Source organism: Lacerta agilis, chromosome 2 (genome assembly GCF_009819535.1).
Source record: "Lacerta agilis isolate rLacAgi1 chromosome 2, rLacAgi1.pri, whole genome shotgun sequence".
NCBI classification, from domain to species: Eukaryota; Metazoa; Chordata; class Lepidosauria; order Squamata; family Lacertidae; genus Lacerta; species Lacerta agilis.
Window position 1 is genome coordinate 66,290,779 of NC_046313.1, and position 27,969 is coordinate 66,318,747.

The 27,969-nt window shown below is 42.0% G+C and overlaps 1 protein-coding gene across 4 annotated transcripts; it reads left to right on the forward strand.

Moving 5' to 3' along the window:
* Positions 1 to 2,127: 2,127 nt before the first annotated feature.
* REEP2 (receptor accessory protein 2) lies at positions 2,128 to 27,969 on the forward strand. Of its 4 annotated transcripts, none has more exons than XR_004425989.1 (9): positions 2,128 to 2,309; positions 2,945 to 3,017; positions 7,996 to 8,072; positions 9,503 to 9,623; positions 14,240 to 14,353; positions 15,003 to 15,150; positions 16,082 to 16,242; positions 18,891 to 19,043; positions 27,205 to 27,969. XR_004425989.1 is itself a non-coding variant. In XM_033140525.1 (8 exons), the coding sequence occupies exons 1-8, from the start codon at positions 2,278 to 2,280 to the stop codon at positions 18,963 to 18,965; spliced, it is 801 nt and encodes a 266-aa protein (XP_032996416.1). In that variant the 5' UTR covers positions 2,128 to 2,277; the 3' UTR covers positions 18,966 to 20,304. The 4 variants fall into 4 exon arrangements, 2 of the variants coding, with proteins under 2 accessions (XP_032996416.1, XP_032996417.1); XR_004425988.1 differs by lacking the exon at positions 27,205 to 27,969 and adding an exon at positions 19,913 to 20,301; XM_033140525.1 differs by lacking the exon at positions 27,205 to 27,969 and having other exon boundaries at positions 18,891 to 20,304.

Genomic DNA, 27,969 nt, shown 5'->3' on the forward strand with positions numbered 1-27,969 from the left:
ATTTTGTTTATTTTGTTCATTTGGTACTGAAATGTTATCCCCTTATTGAGAAATTACTAAACTAGTTATATTTGTTTCCAGAGTCTTAAGGTTATCTTACTGTTGTGAAACCCATTCTTTTTACAGGAGATGTTAAAGTTTGCTGGTAACACCCGATTACTGTGCTGAACTCTATGTAAAGTATTAGGAGTCCAGGAACATATTTCTGGGACATATTTGAAATAGTAACTGGACCAGGGTCAAGGAAGTTCATTTAGGGGTATATTTTATATCAAGTTTATGCCAACTATTCCAATGCCATGATCTAAAAAGTTCAGACTGGCACACACCATTACAACATAACTTAGTCATGTTCATTAATTCAATGGGTCTACTCTGAGTAAAACTTAGTTGAATAGCATCCTTTGTCCTCTTTCATTGTTCTTCCTAGATTTGCTGGCTAGCAATTACAATTTTTTGCTGAATAATCCATTCAGGAGGCATTAAGCAGGCCAGCCATGGGTAACTGTTAATCATTTCATCATGGGAGCACATCAGAATACTGTGGCTTTCAGTTCTCCTTTCACATCCTCATTCTTGTCAGTGAAACACTTTAGCCAGCCAACTGGCTGTTGAAATGCTTTGAAGGTTTCAGTGAACTCTGTTTCCCTTTTCGGCCTTTTGATAGGCACTTTCCAGCTCTTCCTTTCCTTCTCTCTTGTGGCTTATTCAGCCACTGGCGAACCAGTTAAAAGTAATAAAGGTTTCAGTATCATTTTTTAGTACATGGCAAAACGAGTAATTGACTGGTTACAGGTAGGTGTTGGTCTGCCATAGTCAAAATAAAAAAATTCCTTCCAGTAGCACCTTAGAGACCAACTAAGTTTGTTCTTGGTATGAGCCTTCGTGACAAAGATACTTCTGACACCACCTTGCATCTGAGGTTGTGGTAGAACATTTGAAAAGGGCAGACTCTAGTGAGACTTTTCCTTTTTTACACTTAGGTCAATTAACCATTACATATATCTGCTAAAAACATTTTAAGAATGGCAAGGCTACTGAGAATGCATGTACATTTTAACTTTCCTTTCTTGGATATCAGAAAATTGTAAAACAAGATAACGAAATAGGGTTATCTTTTAAACTCTTCTGGTATCTTATTCATTGTAGTGCTTTGTTTATTAAGTGGGTTTTACAAAGACCCACTAGAACAGTGGGATGTGTCTTAAATACTGGAAACGGAAGAACAAGCCAGTTTAAGATAATTTGATTTAATTACATGCTCTAACAAACTACAGATGTATTCAAATTGAATTCTGATGGAAACGCTGAGGGGATTAGGTGAGAAAGACTTGAGTTTTGCTTGCTTTCTGGAAGGCAGCAGGGGTGCAAAAAGACCTTCAAGTGCCCCTTTCCAGGGCCTTTGGGGAGAGGGCCACCTGATAATCCTGGAGTAGCTGCTGCCTGAGAAACCGATGAGAGCTGTTGGCAGAGGCCCAAACTGGCGTTTCCTCCGCATCCTCAGTGCGGTCCTGAACAAAACCACAAAGATTTTGGGGATTCCGAACTGATAACGCGGCAAAGCTGTCAAATCTAACAGTACCTGCAAGAGATCCCCCCCGCCCACACCAATATCCATTGTCAACTTATATGGCGAGGGGGCCCTTCGGTTATTTCCCGCCCTTGCCCTTTAACGGTTTCGACCAATATAATAAACTCGGAGGCTCTCCTTGCGCACGAATATCTGAAAGACGCAACTGGCTGGCTGGGCCTATTTCAGGGTTGAGTTGCGGCGTCGCAAACTGAGCAGGCCGGCTTGCACATCTGAACCCCGTTTCCCCGAGAGTAAGTCGCACTGAACTCAACAGGACTTACTTCTGAGGAGGCGTGGCCAGGACTGCGCTGCGAGCCCTCTAAAGCGCTGGTCCAGAGACGAGCGCTATTGCGGGGCTCGCTCTGCCCTCTAGGGCGGGGAGCGTGTCGCTTGACGCGAGGCCTGGCGGAAGCGCCGGACCTGCTGCTCTGCCACGGATGACGCGCCCGCCTGCGCGAAGGCCCAGCAGCAGCAGCAGCAGCAGCATCCTCCGCACTGACGACGAGCCCACCGCCATGCGCCCGCTGCTCTTTTTCCCTCCGACAGGCGCCGCTGGCTCCTCCCCTTTAAAAGGAGCCGGGGCGGGGCCGCGCTTGCTGCAGGAACCTGCCCTTTAACAGCGCTCTCTTCTTTCCTCGCTGGTGCCGCTGCCGAAAGCCAGCTCGCCAGTCCCCGCCGGCCCCTGGAGGAGCCTCGGCCTCGCCATGGTGTCCTGGATCATCTCCCGGCTGGTGGTGTAAGCGCGCGGCGGCGGCGGCGGAGGGAGGATGGGGACGACGACGACGGGGAGGCCCTCCTCGCCCGTTGCTAGGCAACGGGAAGAAGATGGGGACGGGGGTAGTCTGGACAGGCGGCTTTCCCGAATCCCACCCCGCCGGGTGGTGCCCGCTGCGCCCAGCCCTCTCCTCGGCTCCTCGGCTCCTCCGCCTCTCGGGGGCTCCTGAGGCAGACGCCCCCCCCCGGGCCCCTGCTGCCACCCCGCCCAGCTTAGCCCTGACCCTGACAGGTGACAAGAGTGAGCCCAGGGGCGTCGCCTGGACACCGCTGGGCTCCTTCCTCCCCTCCCCCCCCGCCCCTGGCTTATTAAGCTGCTGCCCGTTTAACGGCCCCTGGGCGCCACCACCTGAGGGCTGCAGGTAGGGCTCCCAGCGCCTCTGACGCTTTGCCAGCCTTGCAGCCGCTGCTCTAGGCCTGCTCTGCGCTGGCAGCGGAAGGAGGGGAAGAGGGTGGATGAGCGGACTAGCAGGGACCGGGGCTTCTCCGGCCTGGAACCGACTCTAAGCTGAATGAATAAGCTCATGAGGTTTTGGTTTTTCTTCTTCCTTTCTCTTTTCTTTTAAAATAATAACAACAACAACCTCTTTGTTCCAGGCTGGTTTTCGGCACCTTGTACCCAGCATACTCCTCTTACAAAGCTGTGAAGACGAAAAATGTGAAGGAATATGTAAGTGTGAGGCAATTAACCATACGCTTGGTTTAACATCAACCCTTACTGTAGCTTGTCTCCCGATGGTGTGAAGATATAGCTTGTTCAAGCAGGAAATTGGAATTGTACTGCAAAACGATGCTACAATCCATGTCACCCATGTTACACAACACTGAATAGTTCATCTGAGCATTTTCTGCCTTATTTGAGTAAATAATGGTGGAATAGAGCTGAAATACCCATTCTGCTCAGTTTAGGTTTTAAAATTACATTATAGACCCATTTAAGCACCAGGTGACAGAAACTTCAAATGTGAAAATTCCCGAGGTGTCTTCACAATTGACTTAAAATACTTTTTTTAGCACCTACAAATCCATGATGTCACTCCACCACAGCTCCAACTAACTTGCATTACCTCTTTTCTTTTTTCTGCAATAAAGGTTATAGCTAGTGCAGCCCACTTGCCTAGTCTGTAGCATGTGCTTCATAAATGGCAAAATCCACTTTCTGCATGGTTTTTAGTCAATTTAAACCAGATGGTTGCAGATTTTTGCACATTCAAACTATGTTTCTGTTACTTGCATATTTGCACAAAGTGTGAAAAGTGTCATTTTAGTGTCATTTGTGAAAATGCAAGTGTTTCTTTTTGTTGCCACTTTCTATTTGCTGCAGTTTCCCTAACATTGCTATCTAGAATACTGTGGCATTTTCACGAGTAATACTAAAAAATCATCTTAGTATGGAATGTGCTTATTCTGAAAGTTGTTGTAAAATTGAAAGCAGAAAAGAGGCATTTTAAATCCAGAATGGATTATTTGTTTTTAAAACGTAGGCCCATCCTATTAAAATGTGGGACCAAAGACCATCCTTACCCATTACTTGTGAAAATACTAGCATAATGAATTCAGGATACAGTGCAGCTCAAGCAAAATGCTATACCTATGTATAGTTGTTAAATAGGCAAGATATATATAGTTGAAAGGAATTCAAGAGGGAGTGAATCTAGTCCAAGGGGCAATGCTGCTTCATTTACTTACTTACCACTTATTTTGTTGCTCTGTGATTCAATTCTGAAATGAAGAAAATGTCTTTTTTAACTTATATGACTTTATCACAAAAGTTTAGTTGTGGGGAAATTAACATATTGATTGCATTTGAAAATACATGCTAGGAATGTTTCTGAAGCAGTTTAAGGGGGGGAAACCCTCTTTGGTTTGGGTCCCAGTTTTGCTGAATATTTGAGTTAGATGGCTTTTTTAAAGCATTAGAGAAATTCCTGAAGGAGAATCAATCAGTGGCTATTAGCAGGCGTGCCGTGGTGGGGGCTGAGGGGTCTTCACCCCCCCAATTTTTCAAGGAGGGGGCTGGGCTCCCCCCAAATCCAGTGGCCTGCTCTGCCGCCTCCTCCCCCCATGTTGTGAAAACCTGCTGATGTCATGCGGGGACGAGGAGGCTGAGTGGGGAGCCTGGCGGCCTCCTCCTCCCTGACCGATGTCATGCAGGGAGTAGGAGGCCAACCACATTCCCCATTCCGCACCCGACACACAAGTGACGGCATCACTGCAGGTGGGACACATCACATGCCGTGTAACAAGATGCCTCACGTGATGCACCTCTGCAATGTGGGGGTAAGTCGGTGCCCTTGGCTGTTAGCCATGATAACTAAATGGAACATTCATGTGTCTGAATATCAGTTGCTTGGAATCAAATGACATAGAAGGACTATTGCCTTCATGCGCTGCTTGTTGGCTTTCCAGTAGCACCTGGCAGAACATTGTTAAAAATGGGGTACTAGACTAGAATGGAGACTGTCGGATCCAGCAACTTAGGTATGTTTGCTCCACCGCTTTGGCAAAAAAAGGGAGGTTTAACATAAGTCTTCTGTTTCAAAGATCCATGGTGAGATTCTTCAGCAGAGATCTCACTATTGATTGTTTTAATGTAGCAGATATTACAGAATCCCATAGTGAGCATAACATATAGGCTTTGTAACCTTTCTCTACTTCTTACAGCCCCTTGCCTGCCTGCCTCCAGGGAGTGTGCCAAGTGAGCACCAGCCAAGTGGTCATTCAGCAAGAGGGCCTGGGACACGGCAGCAAGGCCAGCCCAGGCTCTGGGACCCAAAATCCCCGTGGGGCTTTTATTAGTCAGGGAGGGCAAAAGTTGAATATACATGTGGTAGGCCTCACTCCAAGAATTCTTCCCACATCCATGGATTGCAGATGTATCCAAAATAACTGGAGGTGTGAAAGGTACATCTGGCTCTGCCCTAACTATGATACCCAATTTGGAATGGATGTGAGTAGTTTTTTTTCTGTGGAGTGTTCAGTGAACGGATCACAGTGAATTACTTGAGTGGTCCTTTCCCACCTTTAAGGCCAAACACTGATCACTAGAAGAGTTTCATTGGACAACTGAGTAGATTCAATGGTGGTAGAAAAGTCTGACTTATTTCCTGCATCACCACCAGGGTGATGAAAGTGAGCTCTAGCCTGTGTGATCACATTTGTCATGAGTCTCCTGCTATTGTCATTCCAGTTGTTGCCCATGTTGTTTCATTGCCTTAAGTTTCCCAGACCCACTAGGGAGAAAATTTGGCTCTCTGCTGCATTCCATGATTCATGCACAGTGATGACCTGCAAATACAAGTTCAGGGATTCGAACAGCCTAGGTCCCCAATAAATAATTTTTGTTGTAACTATTATTATAAGTTGGCAGCCCTTCCCAAACCGCTACTAAATCCCAGTCTCCCTTGCTCACCCCTGTTCAAGGTTGCATGGTCAGTTACTGAGGGGCTACACGGAGAGCAAAGAGTCTTGGCCATTGTCCTGCATGAGCTGTGTGTACCCTAAAATACCCCATCACTTCCAAGTAGCTGTGCATTGAAGGGCAAATTTTTTAACAGCAAGCAAGCTGTTTTTTACTTCGTTTGCCGTTACTGATCATTTTGTTGAGGAACCCCTGATAATATGAGGAATGCTGAGGAACACAATTCGAAGGAAAGTACTTTAAAATAGCAGCTATACTTGGATTTAGTGTGTCTTGCGTTAGTTGGTATTAGCTGAAAATACATGTCCATGTCAATGGGGAAAAGCTGTTTGGATATCCTCAAGCTTTAGTAAGAATAAAACAAGAGCATCAAAAAATATTTTTCAAAAGATTAGTAATAGGGATGCCAAATGTCTGGGCTTTCCCAGACACGTCTGGAAATCACTCAGAAAAATGGCATCCAGGCATATTTTTGCTGAAGCAGCAAAATCTCTGGAAAAACATGGACGTATGGTAAAGTAGGTCTGTTTTTATTTTTTAAAATATTCCTAAAAAAGGTTTAACAACTCCATCTGGATTTTCACTTTGGGGAATATGGCATGGGCAACCCTAATCAATAAAGGGTAGACGGTATGAAATCTAAAAAGAAATGTTGTTCATAACCATAATACAGAGTGAAGTGGCTAAAAATGGACACTTTCAGATTTCATTGTAGTATAGCAGTGTGAGTCACCCAGGTATTTGGAAGGAATTGCAAGTTCAAAGTTACTGTTTAGGAACAAGCTGCTTTTCAGGAGATTCTAGCCATACGTTGAAAGCCAATACCAATTTCAGTGGCAATATTTTTTTACATAATGCCTTGTAGTTAAGGAACAGCAGGGGGAGCTAGCTTCTCTTTCTAGCGTGGAACAGGCTTGTTAAATTGTTCAGACAAAGATGAGGGCATAACCTTGGCTGCCAAAATATTTATACTAGTATTAAACTTTACTGTAGCAAAATTGACATGCTGTGATAAAGGTCAACTCTTTTTTGGTGTGGGGATACACTGCATTGTTTATACTATTATTCTGGTAATCTGTTTTGATATTGGTAGTTCATCTTATACAGTAATTAGGTTGTTCTGGTCATCCCCAACTTTTTTTGCTGAGAACTGTAGATTTGTGGGTAGCAACATTATTTACTCATAAAATGTATCTCTCATTTTCCTGTGTTGTCTCTCATCCTGGAAATGGTTAAGACTTCCTAGTGAAGATCAGACTTGTGCACAGCTCAACCAAAGCAGGCAAACAAGGGATAGGAAAATCAGACATGAAAGACTGACCCCGGTCACACATTGTGGTAAACTATAGTTAATAATTTACCATGAACATGCCAAGCAGGACTGTTTTGCTCCTCCTGGCACATGTTTGGAGGAAACAAACCATTATATTTAGATGAGTATTTAATCATGGTTTGTTCTATTCTATCAAACCATGATCAGTAAGCCATGAACAAACCTTATTTACAAACTGTGGCTTGTTGGAGTTAAAGCACAATGTATGGTTCAGACATATCAGAAAGCTAGTTGTTGCTTGTTTCCTGCTTGCATGAGTCAAGATGAAGTAGGAGTTATACAATTCTGCATGATAAGCCATCACCATGACGTGCAAACAAGATCTCTATTCTCAAGCTCCAGTTGTGAATAGGTTGTGCAAGGTTTTATTTCCTTTGTGATGTTAGTGCAATCTGGTAAAGAGGGATGGTTGTTCAGAATCTGTTACAGCTGCCCAGGTTCCTTGATGGTGTCAGTGCAGATGTTAGAGGAGAAATGTGCATTACACCGTGAACAGGACCATTGAGCTATGGATATCTCAGATCTGCAGAAATTGTTCACAAAAGATCAGTGCAAAAGTTCCAGGTCATTTGAATTGACAAAAAGACTGTACACGTGGCCAAGTAATGATAAGACTTAAGTGTGGTGAAAAGCTATAGGTGTCTGAAAATTATTGGCGGGCGAACCTTAAAGCAGAATTTCTGTTTTTGGAACTTGCCTTGATGTCTCTGCTACTAGACAGTGTTGAACAGAGAGGCCAACTGTTTGAAATTGAGAATTGCTGACATTTGGACATGAGTAATAATTATACTCAATGAACTGCTTCAAAATGACAAGATTTGGCATCCGTCAGGAATTTGTTTTAAGTAGGTTGCAGCATTCAAATGATATGTAATGGTGTTGGCTGTCTTGCAGGTCAAATGGATGATGTATTGGATTGTGTTTGCTTTCTTCACCACAGCAGAGACACTCACAGACATCATTCTCTCTTGGTAAGTATCCTGCTACACTTAGGAAGTAAGCAGGGGGGCTATTGGATACTTCCATTCCTTTCTCAGTTATCCATCTAGAATTGGCTGCTGTGAGGAAATTTGGTAAGGTATTCAGCTTCCCTGTAGTTGTCCTGTTCTTGAGAAAAACGAACATGGTGTTGTTCAGGTTTATTATTTGAATGTTCTATAGTAAACCATATACACAATGACTGATAGTTGTGTTGTTGGCAAAAATGTGTAGTTGTTTGTCCTCCCAACCTAGAAAAAAAGATATAGGGTCTTCTAGAGAGCAAAAAATTAATGAAGAATGGTATTCTAGTTTTACGAATTTGATTTGTGGGGTGCGAGAGAAAGAAGCTGAAACCTAATGGAAACTACAGGGATAGTTGTAGAATAATACAGTATGGTATCTTTGAATACAGTATTGTGATTCTAGTTCTGATTAAATGTTAGATTCTGACACTGTTAGGACGTGGGTGGCGCTGTGGTCTAAACCACTGAGCCTAGGGCTTGCCGATCAGAAGGTCGGTGGTTCGAATCCCCGCAACGGGGTGAGCTACTGTTGTTCGGTCCCAGCTCCTGCCCACCTAGCAGTTCAAAAGCACATCAAAGTGCAAGTAGATAAATAGGTACCGCTCCAGTGGGAAGGTAAACAGCATTTCTGTGCGCTGCTCTGGTTCGCCAGAAGCACTTAGTCATGCTGGCCACATGACCTGGAAGCTGTCTGTGGACAAACGGCGGCTCTCTTGGCCTATAGAGCGAGATGACCGCTGCAACCCCAGAGTCGTCCGCGACTGGACCTAATGGTCAGGGTTACCTTTACCTTTACCTTTCTGACACTGTTGCATGTCTTGTGCTTTGTTAACAAATTTCCAAAGATTTGTTCTCAACAATGTAAATCCCTGTTAGGCAAAGATTGAGCTGTATTGTGCTGACTTACTTGTCCTGACTAGTACTGAGGACAGATGTGATGTCCTAATCCAGCAGTATCTGTGTTCAAAACTCCTAGCTGCCACTTTGTCCAGAAGTCTAAAATGAAGGGGGTAATTGCTGGGTTGGGAACATCAGTCATTCCCAGGCAGAAGGCCAGTCCTGATGGAACATCCCAATGTTACTCTCTTCCCAATGACCCTCTTCACAAATACTTGAGTAGTGCAACTGCTGGGACATAACTGTTTGCAGGGTTGAGGATAACTTTGGATATGGACTTTTCAAGGCTATGGAGAAAACTTAAAAAGAGACTTCAAGAAGATACATCCCGTAAAGGGTATGTGTGGCCTGTTCAGTAGCTGGCCTTGTCATGTTGATTCTGTTCCATCTGTAGCTTCTCTCTTCTTCCTTCTGCTTATCTCATCTTTGCTGCTCTCTGGACTGTCAGTCTTTGTTCATCTCTAACCTGAGCTTGATTCTAGCTTTTCCATTTCTCTCAGGTTTCCCTTTTATTTCGAGCTGAAAATCGCATTTGTGATCTGGCTGCTCTCTCCTTACACCAAGGGCTCCAGCGTGCTCTACAGGAAGTTTGTTCACCCAACGCTCTCCAATAAGGAGAAGGTACTTCCTTCAGATTGCCCTACATATAAATCCTGGAAATTTAGTGATAGATTGCAGAAAAGATATTGATATTAGCTCTGCCTGTGCTTGATATTAATCATGCTTATGCCTGTTCATAACAGATGTGTGGCAACTGCAGCTTTTACAGAGCAATAGTGAATTCCTAGTTTTGTAGCCTGATGAGAATTTGTTAGCTCTAACCTGAATATTGTAGCTTTAGAGTAGAGTTCATGGCTCCTAACTGTGAGCCAAAGGGCCATGCATGGAGAGCTTGAGGGACTCTTTGGAACAACATTTGTTGCAGAGTAGGGGGCTATAACCAGAAGAGAAACGACAAACATTTTCTGTGTGCAGAGCTGCAGTCCATTCATGCATGAGGCAATTTGGATTCTGGCCAATGTTTTCAGCATTTGCTGCTGTATTAATTGATCCTTTATTAATTTTTGGGACCTTTACTCTTTGTAGTCTACACTGTGAATAGTGGTAGATACGTAATTACTCCCCTTCATCTCATGCAGTTCTAGCACAGGGCAAAGTATAAACACAGTCATTCATTTAGTTTGAGCCTGCAGATAAGGGGTGACAGTCTCCATCCATTTGTAAGTGCCTTGTGCATTTTTACCTTAGGAGATAATTTTTTGGAGCAATTTTAAGCCTTCTGGGAGTAGCATTCACTGGAATATTGAATTTCCTTCCTTTAAACCACTGTATGTTAGTGTTGGGCAACACTCTGGGAGACTCAGAGCACTTGCTATGTAGGATCCATTCTGCTGTGCTATCTAGTATGTAATGTTTTCCTGGATTTCTGGATTTTATTTTGGCTTCATGATGTTGGTGCAAGAAGGGGTTAGGATTTTAGGCAGAAAAATTGTGGATACATGGTAATAATGCTAAAAACGAATGTACTGCACAAGGAAACAAGTTCCATAAGCAGCTTTAAATCACATGAACTATATTTAATCCTTTCTCTGCTAATGCCTCAGTGTTGCAAAAGAGAGCTAGGCACTCCCTAGAAATTAACAGGTCAAAGGCTGTCTGTCTCTATCTGAGGACTGCTACTTACCATACTTTTTGTAACAATATTGGTATATGTGCCTTGTGTCAGTTATGATAGCACATGTATGTTTAAATGATGACTGTTATTCACAAAATAAACAGGTCTGGTAATTGTGAAAGGATTAAGCTAATTCTCAGTGTATTTGATAGGGATCCCATGGATCCATGTAAGGCAAAGGTATACTAACACAAACATTCTCCCAGTCTGCATTTCTTGACAAGCACTGTATACCTCTGCGTTTTTGGGGAGGGGGCACAAAGCATTGTATTTAATCACAATGTCTTTATGCATACATTTACTTAAGCTTCCTCTAGCACTGACTGACTTCTCAGACTGGTGCTGCTTTTTCATGCTGCTTCACATTCCTTCTTGAAATTCAGACTTCTATATTTCTAAAGAGATCCAGAGCATGAGCATAGCAGAATTTCAAAGTTTTATATTTTTAACTAAATGTTAAATCAGTTCCAAGCATGGGACTGACTAGGACAGTCAGTAGCAGACATTGGAAAATGTGGATATGGTGAATTTTCCACTGAATAACACTACTTTGCACCCATAAGGACATTAGAAGAGCCTGCTGGATCAGGCCAATGTGCCATCTAGTCTAGCATCCTGTTCTCATAGTGACCAACAAGATGTCTGTGGGAAACTCGCAAACAGCGGCTGAAGGAAAGAGCACTCTTGCCTCTTGGAGTTTCCAGCAACTTGATTTTAGAAGCATTACTGCCTCTAACTGTGGAGGCAGAGCATAGCCATCATGGCTAGTAGACATTGTTAACTTTATCCTCCATAAATTTAAAAACCACTCAACTTGGTGGCCATCACTGCCTGCAGTGGAAGAGAGTTCCATGGTTTCACTAGGCACTGTGTAAATTAGTACTTTCTTTTATCTGTCCTGTATCTTCCAACATTCAGCTTCACTGGATATGAGTTCTAGTGTTATGAAAGAGGGGGGAAACTTTTCTCTAGCCACTTTCTCCATGGTGTGCAAAACTTTAAATTTCTATCGTGTCACCTCTTTCTTGCCTTTTCTCAAAACTAAAAAGTTCCAAAGGCTGCAACCTTTGTTTCTCTTTTCCCTTGATCATCCACTTGCTGGAGTCAACAATGACTTTTGCACTTGGCTTGCTAGGTCACCATAACTGTGATACAGAATGCAAAATCAAGAAAGGATTCAATTGCTCAGTATGGAATACCACGAGTGGATATTTTTGTCATGTGTGTCTGAAGTGTGGGAGGTCTTCTAGTAGAAGAGATTTAAGAAAATTGACCCCAGGAAGTAGCTTTCTTTCTTTGGCAAAGTTTTGGTATATGTGTTATTTGTTTCTCCTTGATGTAGCTAATGTTGAGGAAGACTGGAATTGGCACAACACTGAATTTGGCACAATGAAACACAAACAATGATAGCTATGATATTCATTTCCCATTTAAGAACCAAGGGTACATGCTTCCCATTTTTCTCCTGGAGATCAGATTTCACAATAGCAGGACACAGATATTTATTTATTTATTTATTTATTTATTTATTTATTTATTTATTTTTGCTGTGAAGAACCTGTGTCTCTTCTTTTGAGTGGCTAATCATTCAAGCTCTCACTGGATGCTCTTGTGCTCAAAAAAAAAAAAAGGAGTATGAGCCAAATGTTAATGGTATACTGTATTGGCCAAATGTTAATGGTATACTGTATAAGCCGCATTCCCCCCCCCCCCCAATTCTGACAGTGAAAAGTTAAAGTGTGGCTTATTTTCACGACTTTACACTGCCGGCAAAGCAGTGCAGCTACCCCCCCCCCCCAAGGAAGCGGCCTGGGTATTGTCTCCCCCCACTTCTTCAATTTTAAAGCTGCGGCTTATTTGCAGGTGCAGCTTATATTCGGGCCAATACAGTATCTGTATTCTGATGAATAGGAGAGGTCACACTCTCAATACTTCTAACAAACTGGTGAGGGTCTTGATTCCACCCAGTGTTGGAAGAGATCCCCCCCACTATTGTTAAAACTTAGAATAATAGTCCTGAAATTTCTTTTATAGTTTATTGGTTAATCTTTCATAAAATTTGGCTATTTCATGATCAGACTAGGCATGACAAGTGCAGCTATTTTTGCTTATTGACCTGCTAGCTATGTTTATGCTTACAGGTGAACAGTGAGTTCCAAAGTCCATACAATTCAATTGTTTCTGTAGATAGAGTGATTTGATAGCAGTCACCTTAAACAATAACTAGCCTATGCATTTAGAGTCTGTCAGGGCTACATTCTCTCCAGGTTGGATAGACAAAAAATTCTCTCCATTTCAACAGACCAAAATGCAAATCAATCAGTCACAAAATCTTCACCAGACTCATAATCCAGATGAGTTTAGCCCAGCCTCTGATGTATGCAAGTCATTGAACCAGTGGTGTAGGATTTTTTCCTGTGTGTTTTTTGGAATGGCGGTGGAGGAAAATTTTCCATTTCATAAGGTCACTAATATTAGTGAATGAATGTCAACATAGCATTAGACAGACTTAGAAGTTTCCAAGTTTTTAGCTTTGTTTACTAAATGCATGTAAAAGAAACATGCTAAATTAGATAATTTTCTAGGACATACAGAAAATTTTCCAATGCAAACAAAGTTTTCTATTTCTAATTACACTAAATTGCATAGGAAATTTTTTCCAAAAACTTTCCAGGAAAAAAATCCAGAAACGTCCTATTTAACATTTACTGGAAGTCAACATGTTGACATTGATGTTGACATTGAAGTCAACATTTACTGTTATGTCATGATACCTTAAAAATGGCCTTTAGAATTATGCTTCATTGCTGCCAGAACTAGTTTGTGAAATTCCTCTCTTCTGTTCCATAAAGACAAGTTACTGCTTGATCTTAGTCTTACTTAAATATATCTTCTTCCATGTGAATAATTGTTTAAGCATGTTTTTCTTTCCCTCCTACCTGGGTTGCCTGTGTTAAGATGTGATGGGTACTTCTAAGTCCATGATTCTCAAAATGAGAGGTGTTGGTTTTTCTGTTACCTTGTCCTGCTGAACTATTTTTGTACTCTGTAATCTAGTGTATTGTTAATTAGTGCAGCTGCATTTGTTCTGTTGTGTGTATAGGCATTGATGATCCATAGGTGATTCTTTTTCTCAATCCACCATGCAAGCTATCGATGAATAGTTTATAACCACTGGAAAGATTTATTCAGTCATTAGAGAAGATTTGACAAAAGTAAAACATTATGATTACTTTGAGAACTTCTGTTCTCAACAAACCCCATAGGGTTTGTTGTTCAAACCCTATGGACTTGGACCTTGCCATCTAGCCAAGTATTGTGTACACTGACTGGTAGCCCTCGCTAGGGTTTCTGACAGGCAACATTCCCAGCCCTTCCTGGAGGTCCTGAGAATTAAACCCTAAGCAATTTGGTATTCAAAGCAGATGCTCTACTACTGAGCTTCAGCCCTTCCCAAAAAAACTTCCTCTTAAAAGCTTTTGTGCGAGTATGTATCATTCTTGAGGGCTATAGTTATGCAAATAATTTTTTAATGTGGCTTTCCCCACCAATTAAATCCTAGGAAATCGATGAGTATATCAGCCAGGCCCGTGACAAGAGTTATGAAACTATGATGCGAGTTGGCAAGCGAGGATTAAATTTGGCAGCCAATGCAGCAGTTACTGCAGCTGCAAAGGTAACTCCTTATATACCTATGTGCCATATCAACCCTGTTCCCTTCTGTTGGACTTTTGGTGTCATAACTCTATCCCACTTCCCTGCCTCCATGCCGTCTTTTAAGTTGTTCTTTCAAGTTAGACATGAGACAAACTCATCTGCGGGTTGCCATCTGATTGGATTTTATTCTGATCCTGATCTGATTTTAAGATGTATTTTAATTGATTGCCTGATCTTATGTTAATGTGTTATACATTTGATGTTAGCCACTCTGAGCCTGGTTTTGGCCAGGGAGGGCAGGATATAAATAATTTTTTTAAAAAATATTATTATTATTATTATTATTATTATTACCTGACCCAAGCTGTGTCCCTCTCATCTAACTGCCGTCGTGTGTTCTTTTCCATTGGAAGCCATTCTAGTACCGTTTTTTCCGGCATATAAGACAACTGGGCATGTAAGACGACCCCCAACTTTTCCAGTTAAAATATAGAGTTTGAGATATACTCGACCGCAGATTCCTCCACCTGGCGTATAAGACGACCCCCGACTTTTGAGAAGATTTTCCTGGATTAAAAAGTAGTCTTATACGCCAGTATGTCCTCTGTGATGTGTTCTGAATGGTTCAACTCATGTGAATAGTTACAACTAGAAATTGTGTCTTAAAGGGCCAAGGAGTTTTGTCTGAAAAACTACGGAGTTTCAGCATGCAGGACTTGACTTTGATCCGGGATGATGACACTGTGCATTTACGGAGCCCTGAGCCACGCATGCGTACTTCTGCTACTGGTCATCTCGAAACTGTTGATGATTCAGGTTAACAGCAATCCTTTCATATTATTTAATGAGGGCAGATGTCTAAGAGTTGTGGGCTTGGGGCAAATATTGAAGCATCTAACTTCAGTGGTAGTTAGCTATGCTTATGTTTTGAACTTGGAGTGCATGCACACCTATATTTCATGAAGTCCTCACAATTGCAATGAACATGCTGCTTAAAGAAAGAATTCACATTTCCCCAGCAGCAGGATATTATAGTTTGGGCCACACTACTCATGACAGCAGCAGACCCGTTTTTTAAAATGTGGGTATTTTCCAGTAATATATAAAGCGAGGCGTGGAAGCATAAAACGGGGTTTCTGTGTTCACATACACAAAACTACTTCTTTTATCTTTATCTTCTATACCTCTGTGTAATTTTCATTCAACCAGTGATCCTAGCTAAAAGACTGGGGGAGGGGAGAGGATGTGTGCAGAGGAAGGTTTTGATCTCCTCTGCACCTGGGCACCCCTTCTTCACTTTACACTGCACACCACCAAAAGGGGGGGTTAATCTCCCCTCCTACTCTTCACACTAATCTTGGTCTGGATTGGGGGAGGGACCAAACTCCTGTTACTTTTGTTAAAAAGTGTGTGGGGAGGGAGGTGAATCCCAATAAAGTGATTCAAAGAGCCTGTAGACATCTGAAGGCTCCCCTGTTTCGGGAAGTTTTTAATGTCTGATGTTTCACTGTGTTCTGTTATATTCTGTTGGAAGCTGCCCACAGTGGCTGGTTCAACCCAGTCAGATGGGTGGGACACAAGTGTGTGTGTGTGTGTCTGTGTAATAAATTATTAGTCACCTTAGTATTAGTATTATTTCTTTTCTCCTTTCCTTCAAGAACCTTGGCATCAGAGATGGCATTTTCATTTTCTGCTCCTCCTCCATATTAAAAAATAAGGGCAGCTCTGTTTTTTGTTTTCTCCTCAGGTGCATCCTGTTATTCCTCATCAGAAGAGATGACTCTGTCTCAAAGACATAATGGGGCCCAGTCTGATGCCAGAACAGACCCATCAGATGATGATACAGGAGACAAAGTTCCCAAACGGACCCAGAGCCTTAAAGCTCCTAAAAAAGTGACAAAGACTGAGGTGAGCTGGATGTAATTGTTTGGAAAGCTTGCAGCTGGATCCTGCCTCATATACAACTTGTGTGCTTCAGCCTGGCACATAATCCCTTTTAATAGCTGCCCCTCCCTTGCAAGTGTGCTTTGCCTGCCTGCCAGATATCTTTTACTACATTTTGAAGTGTTGGACAGGATTCAACTAATGGTTCCAATCAACAGAAGCCTGCACAAGAACTTAAGCTTGTACAAAAGGGCTTTCTCCCCTGCATCCCCCAAAATTGGCTCGGAGGGGATCAGAGGAACACACAGAACTGCTCACGGGAAAGAGGGATCATTCTGTCTGGTGGGCTGAAATGTTTGCAGTAACAGAACAATCAGAAGAGTGTGATATTGAATTCCTCCTGATGTTTCACATTCCTATTCTGTGAATAATTTAAATGCATCTTTAGTAAGAATTTAATGCATTACTAAGGGCTGAAAGTAGATGTGATGGCAGTAACAACTTGTTTGTTCATTTGTACCATTGCTATGCCAAGCAGAGAGTGGATAGTGTCTCACTTTTAAATGAGAATGTGCATGACCAGCTGAATACTTCTTCATTCATTTGCTTACCTTCCCATGCTCTATTGTCCGCACTCCCCTCTTGCAGTACTGGAAGTTGGCTGAGCTTTGAGAAAGGGCTTGGGGTGTTGGAACATGGGAAGGAAAGGCGGGGGGAGGGGGAGATCCAACTTCCTTCTCTTATGTACCCCCTTTTGATGTTAAAATTGGACTCCCCTGCTTCATTTGTGAATGCATAGGCACATGAATGAATAAACATGAATGTGCCACTGCCACATCTTATTTGGCACTCAGGATGCATCCAGTTTTATGAGTTTTTGCATGATCTGCTGCTGACATTAGGAACACAGCCTGCAGACATCCCATCAGCTGTTTTTGTTTGGGCTCCACTTCTTGATTTTTCCAGTGCCAAAATGCATTATTTAGTATGGTTTTATGTTGGAAACAAGGGGTGTGGGTGGCGCTGTGGGTTAAACCACAGAGCCTAGGGCAGGGGTAGGCAACCTAAGGCCCGTGGGCCGGATGTTGCCCATGGGCATTCTCAATCTGGCCCATGGGCGACACAAATGTAGTCCGGCCCACCACATGGTCTGAGGGATGGTGGACTGGCTCATTGCTGAAAAATGTTGCTGACCCCTGGCCTACGGCTTGCTGATCAGAAGGTCCGCAGTTTGAATCCCCGCGATGGGGTGAGCTGCTGTTGCTCGGTCCCTGCTCCTGCCAACCTAGCAGTTTGAAAGCACGTAAAAGTGCAAGTAGATAAATAGGTATCGCTCCGGCAGGAAGATAAACGGCATTTCCATGCACTGCTCTGGTTCCTTAGAAGTGGCTTAGTCATGCTGGCCACATGACCCGGAAGCTGTACACCAGCTCCCTTGGCCAATAAAGCAAGATGAGTGCCGCAACCCCAGAGTCGTCCGCGACTGGACTTAATGGTCAGGGGTCCCTTTACCTTTACCTTTATGTTGCAAACAAGTGGCTTAAATAAGATTTTCTGTGTGCACAGTTTGCGCCCATGTCCACACATCCAGTTTTTCATCTTAGATTTTTCATAGGAATTCCACTGTATCAGGTCCACACCACACCTTGAAGAAATGTTTCAATGCTATGGTTTTCTGACCTCTCCCTTCAATAATTGCTCCCTTGTCCTTCAGTAATCTTTTCTGCTCTGGGTATATGCACAACTATATGGGGATATCAATTTTCATTTTGTTTTTGTTATTTAAATCTTAAAATCTAAATTAAATTATTATTTTTTGGGGGGAAAGTCCCAACCAAAAATGCCCTAATGAGCTTCCATATATATTTCATATTAAGGGAATTTGGATTAAATGTCAAAAAGCATAGGCTGGCATTTTGATGATGACAGTCTCCTGTGGACTGTGCAAAAATACTTGTATTCATGGACAGCACCAGTTTCACAATAAACCTTTATCTGGAAGCACCCCTTGTTAAAGAGCTAAAAAGTTTCACATATTTGACATTAACTGAAATTTGTTTGTGGTCTTGCTGGCCACATGCAGCACATCAGGTCAGTTAGTGTAGAGTGCTTTAGCTGTCCTGGTCCCCAGCTAGATTATAGTTGGTGATATATCATTGGGTGACAGGAATTGGCTGTGGCTGGCTTCCTTCATGAAGTTTTTGGTTGTATCTGAACCAAAGTTTTCCTACACATCTGGATATGCCTTGAAGAGTAGCTGAAATGATACTGGTTATTCAGTTTGATTGTTCAGGTTCTGTTTCTGGAAATAGTTTTGAAGGAGCTGATAAAGAGCCAGGAAATGGCTGTGTAGGAGAATAACCTATTTTATTTGAGTGCCCTCTGCTGACTGCTTTATAGGTTTATATTATTTTATTTGTCATTTTCTGTTAGTGCTACTGTATCAGAAGGCTTTCTCATTCTGAGGTTATTAATTGAATTGATTTCATTAATAGAATTACAGAAGTAAGAGAGCTTAAAATTGGATAGCAATCAGTTCCTTTTGTTCTGGAAGCAGGAGCTCAGTGAATGATCTGAGGTCTCAGCAAAAATTTCAGCAAAGCTCTTTCTTTTTTTAAACTCCTTGTCCTGCAACTAGTTTCATGTTATTTCTCTCTTCTCTTGCTTTCCAGCCCCCACAAAAGACTGTCAAAGCCCGTCCCAAGAAGAAAGTTACAGGTTCCAGTGCTGCTGGCGAGTCAGCCTAAGGACATCCCAGCCTGTCTGTCCTAGGGCTCTTCAGACACTTTGATAAGCACTCTCCAAGGAAAAGGAGCTGAGATCATGTACATAACAGCTACTGCTTTGTAGAGCTCATTCCAAGGCAAGAGGGTGACTGAAATTTGGCACACAGATTGGAGGATGGCCATCCTCAGGAATTATTTACACTTCATCTATGTGATGGAGAGAATGCTAATCTGTCTGTACATAGCCTGTTGTTTTGGGATTCCCTCTCTGTGTGTAACCCTAATAGGGAAACTCTTTGCTGGAACAGCTCTTCAATTAGGGTTAGAGCCATCTTTGACAGAGAGGGTAGAAGATAAAAAAAATCAAGACGGGTGCCACTGAAATTCTAATTGGAGGTGGGGAGCTCCCCAATAATATTTCAGCATTTCACTGGTTGTCATGCTGTAGCTGCTGTGGGGAATTGTTAGAAAGTGCCTGGAGCAAAGTGACTGGTACTGAGGAAAAGTGTTATCTAAACTCATTTGGGCAGAAGCAAGAGACAGAAGTGTATGTTTGCTTGGTGCTTTGCTACATGGGCAACTGCTTGCCTGTGAGATTGGGTAAAGTAGTGTTTTTTGCAGGGAGTCTCCAGATGTTTGGGAGAGGGGTGGAAGGTGAGAATGCAAGCGGCTGGCTTCTTTACCACTATCTGGTGCCTATTTCTAAGCAGCCTCTTTTGCTTGGTTGGAAGCGTTTTAACTCTGCTCATGGTAGATGTTGCGATGGTAGAACTATTTGCATGGTTTTTTTCAAGTAGAATAAGGCTGGGAGGAAGGGGACGAAGCTAAGAGGACCACAGTTGGCGCAGGGGGTGTGAGGATGCCTCGGCACAAATCAGTCTCTCCAAAGAGTTGAAATCCTGAATAGCCACTGTCAAAGAACCAAACACTTTGGCCCCCTGCTTCAGAGTTGCCTTTATATTTTACAGGTCAGTCTGTTTTCTGTAAGAATTGTTTGGAAAAGGCATGTGTATGGAAGAAGCTGGAGGAAATATGGATGGTACCTTAAGTTTCTGCTGTGTTCTTAATTATGCTTTATTTGCACTGGGAATATAAGGTTGGAGCTCGATCAGTGTAGCCTGATAAATAGGCAAAAAGTAGCAACCCTTTTTTGGAGCTTTTCTGGCATTTTGTAATGAGGTAAGTAAGTGATGGGACATTCCTAAATGATTCTATGGGTGGATAAGGGATAACGTTACTTGGCTCTCAGGAACTACTCATTTCTGCCACCACTGACTTCCATCATTCCCTGTTAACTCTGGTTACTTTTTAGGGACAATATTATGCAGTTTTTGAGGCAATCATAGAATTGTAGCATTGGAAGGGACCCTGAGGATCATCTAGCCATACTCCTTGCAGTGCAGGAATATGCAGCTGTCCCCTACAGAGATCAAACCTACAACCTTGGCATTTTTAGCACCACGCTCTAACCATCTAGCATTCTGTGAAAAACTGAATTTAGTTTTGTATCATGCTCCAATCAAATGGATAAATAAATAATGACAAACATTTCTGTTCCAGACAGTTTAACATATACAGATATAACTGTCCTGATCTAGGACTATAGTGCAGGGATACTGAGACACATAGTATATAGATAAACCCTGCTGTTCTCTAACCTAGCGCTTTAATACATTCTCCAACTTCTGAACATGTGCCAAAGCCACTAGTCTTTTAAACAGTGGAGCAAATATATGAGATCTAACCCTCATCTACTGTAGGTTAATGGCAAATCAGACTGATGTTGGGTATGCAACATGGCCACGCAGCTGCTTCACTATGCAGTTTAAATCCTGATTTTTTCACTACAGGCTGACATGTACTGCTTCCTAAATAAGTTTTCTAAGAAGCTAACCTCCATTGAGTTCTGTGAGACTGCTTCTTAATCAGTGTACTTTAGGATTGCACCTTTAGGCACATTTTTTTTTAATTTGTATAGTTTCAGAGCAGAGAAGGCTTATCAATAAGATTACATGGTTGAAAAGACTCCCTTTATCCTCTTCCAAATCAGTTACATACCTGCACTCTCGTGCTGTACTTCTCTCCTGGACACCTGACAGTTCAGCCTCTGCAAGTACAAAGAAAAGGAATCACAACATTTTTGCCATTCTTTTTGGCAGCAGCTGTTTAATGCCAGAAAAACTGGCAAGCTATAATTACAAATTACATTTTGTAATTTGTCAAGGATGCAGACCCTAAATCTCAGAATAGGTTTTTACTACTTGGAAGGTACTTTGGTTTGCTGAGTGTGAGAATGTAGAAACATACTGCACTTTTTACACAGCTGATCCCTCTCTCCTAGTACCATGCAATTAATCTTCAGTAGTTTTGTTTGAATCAAGTATGGGTTTAGATGTGAAATGGCTGCACTTCCTTATGCTTGGAATATGTATGACTGGGGAAAGTGTGTTTGAATGCTGAGCTGTCTGTAAATGAGACATTTGTATTGCTTTAGTATGTGAAGGGGAAAGCCTTCCTGTTTCACAGAGAAAGCAGCACTACCTGTACTTTTATCAACTTGTGTTTCAGCAGCACACTGTGGTTGTTGCTTGTAGATACTACCTTGTGTTTTTTACAGCACATGCATCAAACTCTTCCCAGCATCCTTTGTATGAGGCAGTACTTTTGCATGGAAGTTGATAAACTGGGATGAGGGTTAGCACTTCTCCTAGAAGTGTGCACAGTTTTTCAGCAATGCTTCCAGTGAAGTACAGTGGTACCTCTGGTTATGTACTTAATTAATTCTGGAGGTCTGTTCTTAACCTGAAACTGTTCTTAACCTGAAGCACCACTTTAGCTAATGGGACCTCCCGCTGCTGCTGTGCCGCTGCTGCCTGATTTCTGTTCTCATCCTGAAGCAAAGTTCTTAACCTGAAGCGTTATTTCTGGGTTAGCAGAGTATGTAACCTGAAGCGTACGTAACCTGAAGCGTATGTAACCCAAGGTACCACTGTATAAAGATGGGATGATGGTGAGTAACTTGAGCCCATTCCCAGAGATGCTTAAGTCCTGAGGCAGTTTCTACATTTTCAGATTAGCCTGGTCTGCTTGTCAGTCCCCATCTTCTCACCACATCCTGTTGGGTCAGTTTTAATTGTAGTCCAATTGGGTGTTTTACTTTTATTATATTTATAAGAGTATTTCTAAACCACTGGCTCATAAGAAAATATCATGATGGTGTGCAATGTGTAAGCATTCAAACAATCTAAAATACAGAACAATTGACCTACCCTGAATCAGATTAATCCTCTGAAAACAATTGTCATAAAAGAAACGTTTTCAGCAGGCAACAAAATATCTAAATTGTTAGGCGTCTGGTTTTTGTTGGTTTGCTTTTGTGTAACACCATGTGGTCTTTTCATATTTGTGTCCCTTTATTATTTTAAATTTCCTATCAGTTTTATGTTTAAGAACATCATTATCCTGCAGCTGGGCTTCATATTCAGCTTGATGATCATAATAATAATAATTTGTTATTTATACCCCGCCCATCTGGCTGGGTTTCCCCAGCTACTCTGGGCGGTTTCCAACAAAATATTAAAAAAACAATAGTCTAAGATATATATGGGAACCTGCCAGAGGCCCAACAAACTTATTTTTGATGCATACTTAAGGCTGCAAAAATTGAGTCAGAGGTTAGATAGCTGGCAGGCCCTCATATACCTGTATGGCTGCTGGGCTGCATTTGATATGGTGGCCCATGTTGCACACATCTGTCATGGGACATAATATTCCACATGTTACCTTCTCGGTTGTTCTTCATAGGATAGTTTCTAAGATCTTGATCCATTTATTTACTGTTCTGTTATATATGGGAGGAAACAGAGTGACTCAAGATACTTCACATGACTGCTTTTTCCCCACTCCCTTTTTCTACACCATGCATTATTTTATACACCTCTGTAATGTCTCCCCACTTTTTCTCCTTTTTTTTTTTTTTTTGAAACGAAAGCTCCAAATGCTGTAATATTTTCTCATATGGCAGTTTCTCCAGCCCTTTGATCATTTTAGTTGCCCTTTCCTGCACCTTTTTCAACTCCTATGCTACAGTCCCAACAAAAATACCCCCGACTCAGCTGTTGCTTGGCATGGGAGGGAAGCTTTTATTGGCAGCAGTGAGAACTCCCCTCATATGCCAAATAGCTATTTTTTTTTTTCTGGTGAGGGCAGGTATTGGAACTGCAGTGTGGAAGGAAAGGGTTAAACCTCCTCCCGTGCACCTGATCCTGACTGAGGGGCCCAATGTATGCTATTTGCAGTCTTGAGAGCTGGAGATATGCAGGATGTTAAACCATGTGATTAACATCATGTGTAGCTGGCCCTTGGGTAGCCTGTTTAACAATTCATGGGGGGCGGGGCGGATGATAGAGCTCCTTGAATGGAGATTTTCTTCTCTGTTGGCTGCTATTATTCTTAAAAGACTTTATCACAATAAGGCCATGATCCTATGTACACTTGCTTGGGACCGCTAAACATAATAAGACTTACCTCTATGTAAACATTATAGGGTTGTGCTATTAATGGCTCTGTGATGAAAGAATCTGATATTGAGACTATCATAGGACAGATCACCATTTAAATAACATGGTAATCTGAATTCTTTTCTTTTCTTTAACCTCTCTTTATCTCTTGTTAGGAGGTCCACGATGGAAGAATTCAAAACTTGTTTTTAGTCAGGTGCAAAATGGAATTGCCACTTAGTCAGTTTTGTGGGTTTTTTTCTACAATCAAGCATTGTATAAATTTTAGGAAATAAATAAAAACTTAATTGTAGTACAGAGAACCTTGGATTTAGAGTGTGGTAAAAATGTGCTCCTATTTCTGCATCCTTCCCACAGTCTGGCTCTGCTGTTGTGTTTTGGGGTTGTAAGATTAGAAGAAGAATAGCAAGAGAACCCATGTAGCTAGCAGAAGGCTCTAATGATGCTGCTCTTCAGAGGACGAATATATCTGGAAAGTCTTTTATCATGAAATCTGGGCTCTTCCCCATTCCAGGCAAGAGCGTCTTTCAACATTGTGTGGCGATGAAATGTTTCTTACTACTCCAGGAACTTGGGGTGGAGTGGGGTTTGCCTTTTGTTTTCCTTTTCTTGTGTTGTCATGTTAGACATCACATTTAGAACCTCTGGGATATTATCCTTGCACCAGGACAACAGCTGGTGTTATCCGATGGCCTTCTCTTCAACCAACGTCTGTTGAAGTGCCAACTCCTATTGGTTGAACCCTTCTCTCTCAAATGTAAGCAAATACAAGCCTTGAAGTTTCACAGAGCCTTTCCATTGGGAGCAGCTTGCTTACTGACAAGTCACTCCTCTGCCATTGTTGTTACGTAGATCCAGTTCTCCAGCAGCAGCAGCAGCAGCAGCAGCAGCAGCAGCAGTAGCAGCAGTCTGTGTTTCCTCTGCCTCCTTTCATCAGGATTCTTTTAATCTGAGCTAGCCTTACTACTTGCATTCTCTGATTTCTGCTGTGTAAAAGGGACAGTGCTGCTGTCATTCTTTTGCAGACATTCACAGTGACTGGTTTGAATTTGCATGGCAGCTCTGAAGCAGAGCCAAGAAACGGGAGACTCATTATGTTGAATGCCAGCCATTTCCCTTGTTTGTTGAACAGGCAGCAGTAGATGTGACAAGGGTAGGACGCTATACCAGTGTATTCCCTTCGGCCTCCTAGAGGAACAGCAGTCAGTCAGCAAGAAGTGGACAACAAGATTGGGTAAAGCAAACTTATTTAAAGGTCTTAATCCTGCTGCCCAGTCAGTCAGATCCTTTCCATCATAGTTCAGTACCTCTTTGGCCACTGTGTCAAATCTTCAGTGAGTATACTGGCTGAGGGTAGGCAATAGCTTTTCAGAGAACAGGAGGCAACATTTTGGAGTGACCATTGCCTATATGACATACCCTCTTCTTCTGATCTCTGGTCAAATGAGTTTTGCAGACTTAGTAGCATTTCAAGTGGTCTAGGGGAAGTTGAAGCAACCTCTTAGCAGAAGAAACACTAAATATGCACATTTTAATGTTACCTCTGTAGAAACAATGTTCATTATAAGGAAATGACACTTTCAGAGCCTGTTCTACCATTAGGCTAAGTGGGGATACTTCATCAGCAGATTTTGGGTGTCCTGAATTTGCAGCTTCTGTTTCAGTGTATCTGAAGAAGTGTGCATGCACACGAAAGCTCATACCAGGAACAAACTCAGTTGGTCTCTAAGGTGCTACTAGAAAGAATTTTCGATTTTGTTTTGCAGCTACTTTTTACTTATAATTTATTAATTGTATTTTGACTGCCAAGTAGAGGTGTGTGTAGGATTTTGTGTCTCTGGTGAAAAAAATAACTTGGTCAGCCTTGCGTAATACACACTTTGTTTGGGTTGGAGGGTATCTGCTGTTCCACCTCAGGCAGCAAAATAGCTTGTGCTGAGAAAAATATATATATTGTTCTTATAAAAAATAAATGTCTCCTTAGGAGTGAAATGGGCTAGAGCAGAAGATCAGGTCTAGTCAGTTTTACTCCTGCTTGGGCTTGTAGGGGACTGTAGGAAGCTGCCTCTGTCAGGAGTTAGACTCCAAATTGAATAAACAACTTTTCCCTTCTCAGCAGGGCTACCTTCCTCCCCACATGTTGTTTTGTGCTGTTGTCAAGCTGCCAGTGTTAGTAGCATTAAAGGGGGGGGGGAGACTGCTTGCATTGCTCCAGAGAAAGAATAATCCGTACACAGCAGCTATCTATACACTGGTAGAAGGATGAAGAGTATCTTGACTTATGAACAAGGCAGGACAGGACAGGGTGCTGTTAAGCAAATGACTAGAGGAGGTCCTCCCACAGGATTTATGTGACTAAACAGAGAAAAGGAAAGGGGATTTCCAAGGAGATGGGATAATAGCCAGCTATTGTCAGGATCTGGTGAGATTCCAAGGATGAGTCAGCTACATGAACTAATAGAAACATATCGGTAGGCAATCTGAGTGAAGCCATTTCCTTGTCTTATTGAGAGAGATGAGCCCAGCTGCTCACCCTCAACCTTATCATGTTTTGCATTTTAATGGGAAATGAAAAGCTCCTCTACCATATTCTGTCTACCAAGGTATTACTTATGTATACTGACTGTGCTAAGACTGCCTGTTGAGATCAGATAGATGTTCAGGAAACAATTCATCCTGGATGCTGCACCATTCTTTGTACTCACCTTACTGGCAGCTGCTGTTTTCAGACTTGGATTGTTACCTGCATCTTTCATCTTGTAGTGAGCTCCTCATGGTACTGCTCTGTCCAGCACAAATTATTTTACTAGCTCTGGAAAGATTGCCCCATGATCTCTTGCTTCCCTAGGAGTCCATGTTCTGCCTCACTGGAATTTATTCAGAAACATGCATCTCCCCACCACCACCTCATGAATAGAGGATGTTCACAGTCATGGGCACCTCTTAAGAAGGAAGCTATGTACCTCTTAAGAAGGAAGCTATGTACGACTACCCCCCCCCCAAAAAAAAAGACGTTTCCTGCTGCCTTGCAGAAAAATCATTGATCTCTTATGGAGAGAACACAGTTCTCTTTCATCGCTGGATATGAAGATGTTGTATTACAGAAAAAAACTCAGCCCTGCTCTGTGGGAAACCACCCTCTTATCCCTGTTCTCTTTTAAGTGGCAATCTTGTTACCTGGTTGAGCCATACCATATTGCAGCCATTGTGCAAATGCTCTGGAATCTGTGCTTACACTTCAGGCACCTGTATCAGACTATTGGAGTCTGGGTGTCTTGTCACGTATCAATGTAAGTATCCCAGAGCCTCTGTGTACATGCATTCATCAGTATTACTTTGTGAACCCTTAGCAGTATTTTATCTGGTTTTTTCAGGCTCTTGGTGACTGGCAAAGGCTCCTGCTAGATGACCTTGTATAATTTTACTCTACCAGAACAAATTGTTGTTATTCCTACTTGAGCCCTTTATAAAGTTGTGATCTAGTAAGAAGAGGTATCTAACATATATTTTGGGAACAGTTTGCATGGTTATTTGAGTGTTTTTACACTTTATGTACTAACTGAAATTATATCACATGAAAGGTTGGGGAGAGTAACACCAATTGCATTAAAGGTTTGTTTGAAGGCCACGGAATGTACTTCAATCAATCAATTGGCCTCCAGCACAGCTTTTGCACCATTTCTCACTAGGTAGATCATGACTATATTCTGTGTCTCTTCCTGTTTTTTCACCCCAAGCAGGCCTTGAATTCTCTTCATTATAATATTTGTCACTTCAGGACAATGGTGGTTGAATTTCCTCCTTCCTCAAAAGAGTATCGTAGCTGCAGAGAGGTTGCAGCCTGAGTCCCAAGTTTTGGGACCAGTGGGACCAAATGCAGTATGATTCCAGAGGAGAAAAAGTTTACAGCAGCCACCTGAGACTGTGAAATTGACCATTCCTGGAAATTCTCTGGCCCGGAAGAATGAACTTTGATGTTAGACCTTTGAGAATTACAGATATTTGAACAAGTGTTTGTAGCAAAGTCCAGTATCAAAGCTGCTACTGTTTTATTTGCAATGACAAACTGGAATCAGAAATAATATGGAATGTAGACAAATATATATTGGCCTCTTGTCTCTTTAATTTTTTAAGTACAGTAAACACTAATCTTTCCCTGTTCTTGGAAGGGCTGTTCGTAACTTGCTTCCTTCCACCAATTATTGTATTGTGTTGTGTTGTGATTTCAGAATTTGGGCTCTTTCTTTCAGGAAGCTACTTCCACACTGGAAAAATGCCAAAGACAAGTTCAAAATGAGTAATCAACATTGATTTATGAATGTTTTTGCTCTTTTACACTGAAAATAGGGATATGTGAGGAGACAATCTTTCCCTGCCACTATTTTCTGTTTTCTGTGAACAAAATTGTTCATAGGGCTTTCATAAAGATTCCAAGCAAGAGTTCTCTTTTCATGACACTTTTCAAATTCTATAAATCATGTACTAATAAAAAAAACAAAGCTTTA

What these genes read in the sequence shown, in the direction of transcription:
- REEP2 (XM_033140525.1), top strand. Translation starts at nt 2,278, where the DNA reads ATGGTGTCCTGGATCATCTCCCGGCTGGTGGT. An exon ending in CGCTCTCCAATAAGGAGAAG is followed by an intron (nt 9,624 to 14,239) that starts GTACTTCCTTCA and finishes ATTAAATCCTAG; the next exon opens with GAAATCGATGAGTATATCAG. An exon ending in CAGTTACTGCAGCTGCAAAG is followed by an intron (nt 14,354 to 15,002) that starts GTAACTCCTTAT and finishes TGTGTCTTAAAG; the next exon opens with GGCCAAGGAGTTTTGTCTGA.